The sequence below is a fragment of the Megalobrama amblycephala genome, linkage group LG16 (assembly GCF_018812025.1).
Source record: "Megalobrama amblycephala isolate DHTTF-2021 linkage group LG16, ASM1881202v1, whole genome shotgun sequence".
Lineage (NCBI taxonomy): Eukaryota > Metazoa > Chordata > Actinopteri > Cypriniformes > Xenocyprididae > Megalobrama > Megalobrama amblycephala.
The window spans coordinates 3207435-3219537 of NC_063059.1; the positions used below are offsets into that span (position 1 = coordinate 3207435).

The 12103-nt window shown below is 36.3% G+C and overlaps 1 protein-coding gene across 1 annotated transcript in view; it reads left to right on the forward strand.

Annotated features, from left to right (window-relative positions):
* Positions 1 to 12103, forward strand: part of atm (ATM serine/threonine kinase) — a 74710-nt gene that overhangs the window by 20286 nt on the left and 42321 nt on the right. Inside the window, exons 18-29 of the mRNA XM_048160175.1 lie at positions 505 to 587; positions 1897 to 2061; positions 3640 to 3715; positions 3911 to 4041; positions 4135 to 4249; positions 7183 to 7353; positions 7443 to 7618; positions 7721 to 7964; positions 10747 to 10856; positions 11235 to 11361; positions 11452 to 11651; positions 11824 to 11998. Coding sequence (XP_048016132.1) covers positions 505 to 587; positions 1897 to 2061; positions 3640 to 3715; positions 3911 to 4041; positions 4135 to 4249; positions 7183 to 7353; positions 7443 to 7618; positions 7721 to 7964; positions 10747 to 10856; positions 11235 to 11361; positions 11452 to 11651; positions 11824 to 11998 — 1773 coding nt within the window. The remainder of the gene's footprint in view (positions 1 to 504; positions 588 to 1896; positions 2062 to 3639; positions 3716 to 3910; positions 4042 to 4134; positions 4250 to 7182; positions 7354 to 7442; positions 7619 to 7720; positions 7965 to 10746; positions 10857 to 11234; positions 11362 to 11451; positions 11652 to 11823; positions 11999 to 12103) is intronic.

Below are 12103 nucleotides of genomic sequence, written 5' to 3' on the forward strand. Positions count from 1 at the left end.
AGCCCGAGAAGACGTTTGACTGACATGTAATACAACCAATCACAGTTTGTTTTGTTCTGCAACACGTTTAAGGGCGTGAAAAGTAACAGACCGGCGTGCATCTAATAAATTATTCATTCAAGAACGTTGTGCAAGTTTACTGCAACAATGGAGCCGTGAACTTCACATACTTTTGAAAATCCAGCATTTAGTTGATCCTGGTTAAGCGCTCGTTGTCACAGTTGTAAACATGACATCATTCTTTTTCCATGAGGGGGTTTGTCATCATGACATTTGTTTCCAGGTGGACGGTTAAAGAATGTGACACACATCTTCTGGAAATCTGTAGAATTCAATCAATCAGATGATGACTTTGAATCTCCTAAGGTGTTTCCCATTTTGCGTGTCTTATGCATGAGACGTTCAGCCATCAGTCCGTGGCTGAGACTACATGTAGACAGACTCTTGACTATTGTCATGAAATATGGTCCACATCTTAGTCTTGATCATCCATTTCTTGTGCAGTATCTTTCCCTGCTGAAGAAACTCCCAGCTGAAGTCACATCTCTGGATCCTGAAGAATTTGATGCTCTTCTCAAGCCTCTGGCGTAAGGATACCTTCATTTCTCTTATGTTCTGGTCAATATCTTATATTCGGTGCATTAAAAGTTCATTTTAATAAATGGTCGACCAACTGATATCTCAGTTCTTCTAAAGTGTATTTGAAAATGTAAAATTTAAACTAACTACTGTATCTGACAATACTTTGGAATAATTAAGAGTCTTTAATGTGTTTGAAAGAAGTTTATGCTCACTAAGTCTGCATTTATTTGATCAAAAATACAATAAAAAGTTAAATAAATATTATTACAATTATTCATTAGAAATGTATTAGAAGTTTTTTTCTGTTTTAATCATTCCAATATTCTGATTTGTTGCTCAATTATTACTAATGTTTCTTATTATCAATGTTGAAAACAGTTTTTACTGCTTAATTTTTGTGGAAACCATGATGCATTTTCAGAAGAACAGCATTTTATTTGAAATGGGAATCTTGGTAACACTTTACAACAAGTTTTCATTAGTTAACATTAGTTAACTACTTTAGTTATTTTAGTTTAGCATGAACTTCGAATGAACAACACTTCTACAACATTTATTAATCTTCGTTAATGTTATACATTATTAAAATAGTGTTGTATTTGTTAACATTAGTTAATGCACTGTGAACTAACATGACCAAACAATGAACAGCTGGATTTGTACCAACTAACATTAACAAAGGTTAATAAATACTGTAACAAATGTTTTGCTTATTGTTAGTTCTTGTTAGTTCATACATTAACTAATGTTAACAGATTAATTATTACTATTGTAAAGTGTTACCAAAATCTTTTGTAATAATATTATGAATGTCTGTCACTTTTGATCCATTTAATGGATCAATAAAAGTTGAATAAAAGTATTAATCACTCTCTTTTTTAAAAAAAAAAAACATCTTACCCCAAATGTTTGAATGGTAGTGTATCACGATTTTACAAAAATTTTAAGCAATTAAGTTTTCAACATTGATAATAATCATAAATGTTTCTTGAGCAGCAAATCATCATATCAGAATGATTTCTGAAGGATCATGTGACACTGAAGACTGGAGTAATGATGCTGAAAATTCAGCTTTGATCACAGGAATAAATTACATTTAACATAAATTTAAAAAAAAAAAAAAACATTTCTTTTAAATTGTAATAATAGTTCACAATATTACTGTTTTTGCTGTTTTGATTTTGCTCAATTAAATGCAGCCATAGTGAGCAGAAGAGATTTCTTAACAAAACATTAGAAAAACTTGGATTTAGCCAGTAGTGTATTCCAATAACAATTTTTTTCTAATTCCTTTTTTGGGGGGTTTTCACACAGAGATGTTTGTTCTCTGTATCGGCAAGACCAGGAGGTGTGTGCCGCCGTCCTGTGCTCTCTTCTGCCGTCCATCCGCTGTCTGGGCCGCTCTCCTCCTGTGAGCGAGCAGGACGATGACATGGCGCATATCAGAGGAGCTCTGCTCAAAGTCATGTCAGGATTTTGGTGAGCAACAAACTTTGACTGAAAGAACTCAATTATTCCTTTGGGAACACTTGTCAAGTCAAGTCACCTTTAATTTATAGCGCATTAAGCTGATTTATACTTCTGCGTCGAGTGTACGCCGCTGCACGCATAGCTTATGTAACAACGTGTCAATTTTACGTGGACCGCAAGCGCTGTGATTGATTCACTAGAACCCCTCCCTCAGGTCAAAAAACTGCCGTGGAGCAAGCGGAGAAGAACGAGTGTTTTCATCCTCCACAGGAATGAGAAAACGCTCTGTTTTAGGGGACACGCACCGTTAAAATGCAACAAAACTCATTGCCTATTTGCTGCCATCACTTCTGGAGCTTCTCTGACAACGTACATGACAAGCTGCTGCTTCTGTTCTTCGGGTTTTACCTTCATACTCAACATGACCGCAGACACTGCCTACTAGCGGTCTGCATGTTGTACATCGATGCAGACAACTTTGCAGAAATATATCCGATGCGTAGTCTACGGCGCAGAGGCCCGGCGTACGTCTGACGCAGAAGTATAAATCAGCCTTTATACAATAGAAATAGTTTCAAAGCAGCTCCACAATAATACACAGGAAAGTAACAGAATCAGTTGCTATGTTTCCGTTCAAAGATGTGAATTTAACTAATGGAAATATCACATAAAACATTTGTGAATAAAGCAGCGTTTCCATCCCATGTGTTCAAGAGGACAAAATTGTCATTTCCTGGGAAATTGGTGCTCAATATCTGTAATAAAAATGGAAGTTGCTGTAATCAGGGAAGCCACTGAGGCTCTTTTTCCTCCATCATAAATGACAGACGAAACACAATAATCGCTGTTGGGAACTTAATCATGTGAGACGCTTCTGGGAGGAAATTAAACCAAATCATTCTGATGACAGATTTTTCTTTGAAACCCATTTTCAGAAGCCCCCAAAACGTGTTTTTGTGTAAATGAACGGCCAAAGTTTTCTGTTTTTAATTGAAAATGGTGTCGTGTAAATGGTTGTAAAGTTTCAAGTTTGGATACGGATGTCTATGATAGCAATCAAAATAGAGTTAAACCGACCTTTGAAAGTAACTTGGCACTTCAAATAACGACATCTTATTCCACTAGGTGGCGACAAGTGACTGTTAAAAATATATTTGTCATTGAATCATTCATTCAAAAGATTTGTTCAAAAACATTGATTCATCCAGTAATGAAACAAGTATTATTAATGAGTCATTGAATTAATTCCAAACCATTTATTTTAAAAAAATAATTCATTTAAATTAAATAAACATTTAGAGTCAAGCAATTAATATTTAGTCAGAACCTCTAGTAAATTACATGTTATTTTGTTTAGTTTTATATTCAGAATCATGGGAGAATCTCTAATTGAAACCAATAAATCGTGATTCTCATTTTATCCAGAATCGTGCAGCTCTAACCATGGTATATATAAAACTATGGTATTACCATGATATTTCTGATTTTAAAATGTTTTAGAGATTATTTTACTTTAATACATAACCCAGATAGCACAAAGCGATTCTTCAAGATCTTCTTAAGGTTAAATTCAGTCTCTTTCTACAGCATCTTAGGGAAATCTGGCAGATGTACTTCAGCTGTGAGAGTGGCACTAAGGCAGTGTTTACTGGCTTTGCTGGAGGTTAGTACAGTATCATTTTTATTCCAGTATAATAGTACAAAATAAATAGGAAATGGTAAATGTACTCTTTTAAATAGTATTATTTTATATTTATTTATACATCTTTCTGCTTTCGAGTCCATGTAAACAGCTGTTTCCAGGAGAGGTTTGCATATCTAGTATTCTGCTTTACCTGTTAATTAATTTTTTTACAAGGTGGACCCATGCTGTAAGTGGGCGGTGCTAACTCTGAGGGAGGAGGAGCTGCCAGTGTCTGTGGTTCTCTCGTCTCATCTAGCAGATCCCCATCACCATGTGTGCATGTTGGCGGCTCTCTTTGTGGAGAGGTGGGCTCAGCACTCCTTCTTTCTGCTGAAGTAAACGCTAATATAACCTGTTCAACTGAAACTGATCTTCTATTATACACACGAAAATTCTAGCTTGTTCCTTAAAAAAGGACTGGATAGCGGTGGGAAGATGATGCTTCCTCTGAAGAATCAGCAGACGGCATTTGAGAACATTTACCTCAAGGCTCAGGAGGGAATGAGGGGGCAGGTACAACTCTTCGACCTTCATCTGAATGTCTAAACAAGTAGTGTGTTTATATGCAGTCTTGCTTTTTATGCTTACGTGTAAATGGCCTAAATAGCTTTACCCTTTTATGTGCTCATATCTGACTTCTGTGAGAACTTCAAGTCAAAATCCAGCATTGGCATTATATTGATTTGTTTGTAAATCCTTAAAATGGGGGTTTATGATCAGATTTCTTTTGACGGTTATCATCAGGTTGTTGACATGTAAATGCACTCAAGATAAATGACACCACAGTTTACTAGAAATTAAAGATAAACTTATTTATGATTTTGACTAGACGCCTATTTTATTTGTTCATCAGAAATACAATTTTTAATTAAATTGAAATGTGAATTAACGTGCTTTGAAATTGTACTTGTTTTAATAAATCTTGACCATTGCATAAATGGATTTTGAAGTTAATCAGATGACTTTAGATATTATAATACATTCTCAGAACTAAGGGCAAGATTCGTGTTTGTTTGATCTTTATCTGATTATAGGTAATTTATGACATAACCAGTCAAATAATTATGGAAAAGACCTGGGTTGTTACAACACTAAAATTTCGTGAGCTGATATGTATACCATTGAGTTCTGATGCCACAGCAAAAACATATTCCTTTATTTTAAAAATTACATTTTAACTAAACAAAATTAATTGTGTAGATTTATAAATATTACATGAAAACAAAGTCATATATCAATTAAGAAGTTTTTGCAAGTAATTATTCCAGTAAATAGTCAGTCATAAAATAAAGAACACAAATTACAAACGGTAGAACAAAAACAACAGCAACAAAAATAATAGATCAGAGATACAAAGATTTTAAGTAAACAAGTTTTTGAATGCTCTGAAATTTAATTTAGGCTTAAATTAAATTTTTTTAATCTAATTAATTACGTGAATTAATGAATTAATCGCATTATTGTGTAATGAATTAATTGTCATTATTGTGTAAAGCATCAAATAGACATTACAAAAAGTAGCTTCAGCAAGAAATGTTTTATTTGGCTAACATAAAATGTATTACACATGAACTTTTGGACCATGAGGGTGAGTAAATGATGACTGAATTTTCATTTTTGGGTGAACTATACCTTTAACCCTTTAAGACCGGATGGAGCGTCGGCGCTCCCATTTGCGTGTCTCTCTTTAAGAGCCAATAAAAATTGAATCCATATAGGTAGCACAAAAATTCTTTTTGCATACAAAACCAGAGACTTTAAACTTTCATATCAAGCCTCCAACATGCTTCTGTTGCGTTGTTTTCACCCTCTAATGAGTCTGAGTAATATGCATTTACAACAAAAATAGCACAGCTGCTAACTGAATACAAATATGTATATTTCACGTGCTCATAACTTCATGAAAAATGCACAGATCATAGAAAATGACTATAATATATTGCATTGATCACAAGATATTACTCATGGAATGATTTAACATACTTGGCTAAAAACATGTCTCTCATCTCTCTGGGATGCAGTGTGTATCCAATGATCCCGGACCCATCCATGTTCGTTTTCCAACCTGGAATAACAGAAAATAGATATCATTTTAAAGCTTAGAATCTCATATTTTTAATGCATCTAACCATTTTAAAAAACTCGAACGAGTGCTGAGAAGCTCCTCTAAACCGGAGTTTACCGACCGTTGGCGCCACCTGGCTGCGGAAAAAATGAATAACAATTTATTAAACTAAACTTTATGCTATCACCACGAAATTTGAACCAGATGTAGCTCACATGTAGGAGAGCATCACCAAAAAATAATTTTTATCCGATCTTATTGCATTCCTGAGTTATTCCATGTCAAATAATAAAAAAAGAGAAATTATTTTAAAAAATTGTATATATTTTTTGTCTTTTATCAGCTGTTTCTCAGCATGAAAATGTCCAAATGTAATGTCATTTATATTTTCTTAAAATTTAAAAAGTGTTCTATCAAATGATACCTACCTTTTGACTCTCCTTGCTACAGTTTTGGAGTTATGAGTCTTTACTTTTGTGTGTGTCGCTCAGGGGAAAAAAAACTCTAAAAAAAGCCTTCAGGTCTTAAAGGGGTTAATGTTTTTTTTTTTTTTTTTTTTTTTTTTTTTATTACTATCGAAATATGAAATTATTTTTTAATGAAATTATACTCTAAATAAGAAACTAAAACTGCCAGTAGGTGGCTGTAAATGTCTGAATGATTGACTCATTGAGTCATTGATTCATTCGATTCGTTCAAACGGCTGATTAATTCAGGAGTGAAGTGAATGGCTCTCTTTATGAATGGTCCATTGAATCATTAGGCTTGTTGGACTTGGTCTGTTCAACGCCACTTCAAGTCCAACAAGCCTATGGTTCATCTGTTCGTTCAAAACGCAGATTCAGAAATGAAATGCCACTGTGTGTTTCTCTGAGATGAAAAGTTCTGCTTTGTCTTTATATTTTTGTTGGTGAAATTGAGCAAAACATTGAATAAAATAACACAATATTAGCTTCTTATTTATCGAACTGTTGAATAAAATCAGTATCACATTTGCACTCGTGCTGTTCTGGACAGAAAACAGCACTCGTGTGATATTGCACTCGTTGCTTGTGTGATATAGCTTAACTATATCATATGATGTAAACATGAGACAAAAACTCAAACAGGGCATTTTTTGCCCCATATCTTGAATTTTAGGGTCATTGCAACTACATTCGTCATCAATCAACTGAAATATCAGATGGCCTACGTTGGTCTGGGGCGGGGCAAGTGAGTTAAATGCGTTAATAATATTAACAAGTAATTTTTCACTGTAATTTAACATGTTAACAATTGACAGCCCTAATTTAAATTAAAACATCTTGGTTTAGATTTGATATTGACTTGGTTTGACGTCCTAAGAATAGACTTCTAATTCTGTAATGCTGTTGTTCTGCAGAAGAACTGTCCTTCAGAAGACTTACCCGACGAGACCTTTAATCGACGGGCAACCTTGCTGAAAAGTGTCTCTATGGTGATGTCCTGCAGCCCTGTGTGTGAGAAGCAAGCCCTGTTTGCGCTCTTCCAGTCCTACAAAGAGAACAACATTGATGAACAGCTCATCAGAAAGGTGAAGAAATGTAAAGATGTTCAACATTGAACTGTACAGATGTTTCTTTGTATACTCCATTAAAATGTTGTTCTGTGGCGACTCTGCAGGTGCTAAGAGGCGTGTCCCGGTCGCTTGGGTACAGGGACTCTAAGAGTTTAATTAATTCACACCTATATTACCTAGTGGCCGAGTGGCTGAACCAAAAACAGTCCGACTCGAGGTACACGCTGCAGTCCTTCCCCTACACACTGCTGGGCTACTGCAGTCTGGAAGAGTTTTACAGGTATGTGCTTCTGTCATCTTCCTGTTTACTAGGCTGAATCTCACAAAAACAAGGTTCCCTTGGATCCTAAAAAGTCTTAGATAGTATGTATTAAAATTTTAGGTCATCCTACCATGTGCTGATCCCGCACCTGGTCTTCCTGAATGACTTTGAGGAGGTGAAATCCATTGGGGATCACTTGGCTCAGGACTGGAAGCAGCTGCTGGCTAACTGCTTCCCCAAGATCATGGTGAACATCCTGCCTCACTTCGCCCTCGCCGGGCAAGACACCCATGTGGCCCAGCAGAGAGAGAAAGCTCACATGGTGTATGACATACTGAAGAACAGCAACTGCCTGGGAAAGCAGGTGAGGATACAGTGGTGTTCCAATTAATTCAACTGATATTTAGTACAATACTCATCTACACTTAGACCTGTTTATATCTTTCTGTAGATGCAGTTAGTACACAATTGGTAAAATTGGTACACAGCTCAAGAAATTTTTATTTTACTGATTAATCTGCACCAATAAGTTAGCGATAACCTATTGCTGGAACAATCAGTTATCGGCAAAATTCCATACAGATAGTTTTTCCGGGTTGCATCCGTTCCTGGAGCATCTGAGAAGAGTCCGCTGTCATTATACAGTACGAGAGCAGCCTCTAGAGGTGGAATAAAAACTGTGCGGATTTTAAAACAGACACCGAAACACTATGTATACGGTACACTTCCATACGTGTTTTCATATCATTATAAAGTAATTAATTTGTTGACTAGATTCTGCATCAGTGGAGAACAGCAGTTTGTTTGTTTGGTTAAAACAATGTGACAAAAACACACAGAGGTCTGACCAAAATGTTTGATGTCAGGATTGCTACCATCTCTTTGCATTATTTTATATCCACCAGCTGGTCATTTTTATGTATTCGTTTGTAAGCAGAGGTGCGTATTTAAAGCTAGTGATGTGAGAAAGCAAGTTGAAATTTTCTTGCAGCTGACAGAAATAAATCATAAATTCATCCAATTTAAGTTATTTTTTTTATCGTCACTGTAACACATATTTTGTTATTTTTTATTGGATAATCTTTAAGTGTTCTAAAATATATGCCAATAGCATGTGAGAGTATACATAATATATATATATATATATATGTGTCTAATTTCAATGCTATGGCCTTTGTGTAGAAATTGAAAGAGGACCATCTTTAAGCATGACTGTTTGGATTATATGAAATGGTAACACTTTATAATGAGAGTCCATCTGTAACATTACCTAAGGTTATTAAATGCTGTAGGAGTATTGTTCATTGTTAGATCATTAATTTCAACATAATCTTATACATTTTAAATTTTAAAGTTGTATCTGTTAACATTAGTTAATTCAGTATGAACTAACATGAATGATCAAGGTATAATTAATATATTAACATTGTACTGTACTTAATTTAATAAGTATAGTACATTTTTATGGTTCAGCACTGACTTTTTTTATTCAGCACTAGTTTACAGCCCGAATTCTGGAAAAGTTGAGACGTTTTTTAAATTTGAATAAAAATGAAAACTAAAAGACTTTTAAATCACATGAGCCAATATTTTATTCACAGTAGAACATAGATAACATAACAAATGTTTAAACTGAGAATTTTTACACTTTTATCCACTAAATGAGCTCATTTCAAATTCGATGCCTGCTACAGGTCTCAAAAAAGTTGGCATGGGGGCAACAAATGGCTGAAAAAGCAAGAAATTTTGAAAAGATTCAGCTGGGAGAACATCTAGCAACTAATTAAATTAATCGATGGGAAGAGCTGTGAAAGAGTGCATAAAAAGATTGTGGAATACTTTAAAAACAATGTTCCTCAACGTCAAATTGCAAAGGCTTCTCATCATCTACAGTGCATAACGTCAAAAGATTCAGAGAAACTGGAGAAAGAAACTGAAGGCCAAAGTCCTTTATTGGAGACCCGTGGTCTTTGGGCCGTCAGACGAGACACCGCATCACTCATCGGCATGATTGTGTCAATGACTTTACTAAATGGGCCCAGGAATACTTCCAGAAACCATTGTCGGTAAACACAATCCGCCGTGCCATCTGCAGATGCCAACTAAACCACTGTCGGTAAACACAATCTGCCGTGCCATCTGCAGATGCCAACTAAACCATTGTCGGTAAACACAATCCGCCGTGCCATCTGCAGATGCCAACTAAAGCTCTATCATGCAAAAAGGAAGCCATATGTGAACATGATCCAGAGACCTTCCAGCGTGTTATCAGTGTTCAGTTCAAAAGCCAGCATCTCTGATGGTATGGGGGTGCATAAGTGCATACGGTATGGGCAGCTTGCATGTTTTGGAAGGCACTATGAATGATGAAAGGTATATAAAGGTTTTAGAGCAACATATGCTCCCCTCCAGACGACGTCTATTTCAGGGAAGGCCTTGTGTATTTCAGCAGGACAATGCAAAACCACATACTGCAGCTATTACAACAGCATGGCTTCGTCGTAGAAGAGTCCGGGTGCTGAACTGGCCTGTCTGCAGTCCAGATCTTTCACCTATAGAGAAAAATACACCAAAGACGACCACAACCTACAACCGAAACCTATATCAGGCAAGAATGGGACCAAATTTCAACACCAAACTCCAGAAACTCATAACCTCGATGCCCAGACATCTTCACACTGTTTTGAAAAGAAGATGCTACACCATGGTAAACATGCCCCCGTCCCAACTTTTTTTGAGACCTGTAGCAGGCGTCAAATTTGAAATGAGCTCATTTAGTGGATAAAAGTGTAAAATTTCTCTGTTTAAACATTTGTTATGTTATCTATGTTCTATTGTGAATAAAATATTGCCTCATGTGATTTGAAAGTCTTTTAGTTTTCATTTTATTCAAATTTAAAAAACGTCCAAACTTCCAGAATTCGGGCTGTAATTGGAGTATTTTTGTATGTTTTCGTTCAGTGTCAGTTTTAAAAAGTTATCGGATGGTTAATTGGTTATCAGCCAGTGTGGTCCAACCTAGTTATCTGTATCGGTAAAATCCACTATTGGTCGACATCTGTTATTTATATACAGTCTATTATTTATATACACAGTTGAACTCTTTAATTTAATTAATTAATTAATTAATTTCTTTTTTCCTTCAGCAAATTGACAGTTTGATTTGCAACAACCTGGCTGACATTGTGGTGGAGCTGTTGATGACACTGCATGAGACAGCAGGAGCGGATAGTGGAGATCTACAAAAATTTACTGGGTATATTTATTTCTTATCATGCCACCTTACAGATCATTAAAAGGATTATAACATGAGGAATCAATATTCATTGTTTATTTGAGATAAAACAGATAAAAGAGAGTTGATACACTATGAAAACATACTGTAACTTTAAGAACTTTCACACTTATTGAAAATAGCTATGTTTCCATCCACCTATTTGTAATGCAGAAAAAAAGAAACACTGGATGGAAATGGCACATAAATTCAAAAAATGTGCATAAAAAAACATATGCACTCAAATGCTCATCCAGCATTGAGAAATTCATTGATATTTCCACTTGGAACGTATTATATTATTGCCACCCTATATGAATCATAAGAAATTTCATGAACATGTTGTATTTTTGTAATTAGGGAGTTGGATCCTGCACCAAACCCACCATTCTTCAGCTCATATGTGATCAAAGCCACGCTGGATTACCTGAGCAAATGCCACAGTGCCAACCACAAGTCTCTAGTCGCCATCCTGTCCAAGACTCCTGTGAGCCTCCCACTGAAACTTGCGTATTCATATTTCCCTGAGCTCCTGTATACATGTGCAGCAAGTCTGTGTTTGTTCTGTTTGTTCCAGATGTCCATTCAGAGGATTCTCATAGCAATCTGTCAGAAGGCTGCTGAGACCACCAACGCCTACGAGAGGCACCGCATACTGATGATGTACCACCTATTTGTCAGCCTGCTGCTCAAGGAGGTGAAGGACGGGCTGGGCGGAGCCTGGGCGTTTGTGCTGCGTGACATCATCTATACACTTATTCACCACATCAACAGCAGGTCTGCTCTCACACACACACATTAGAGCTGTTTTAGGGTCCTATTTGTTTACAAAAAATATCAGCTAGATGGCAAATGAATCATTAGTAGTCATTAGTTGGAGACAGGTTGAGAAGCAGAGTCTACAGGCTGATTTTGCTGTGAATTACTGAGCTGTTGTTTTCTGCTGCAGATCATGTCAGCAGGATGAGGTGTCCACTCGCAGTCTGTCCCTGTGCTGTGACCTGCTCTCGCTGGTCTGTCAGACGGCTGTGGAGTACTGTGATGATGCTCTAGAGAGCCACCTGCAGGTCATTGTGGGTACTCTCACAGCACAGGTCACTGAACAGTCTGCCATATCTCAGCAGGTGAGAGAGCAAAGTGCTTGTGCATGAACTGTTATCTTAGTCACAACCAAGAGCACAGGTTCTCAACTAGGGTGCTTCAGCAAACTTCCAAGGGGCCTCAAGATG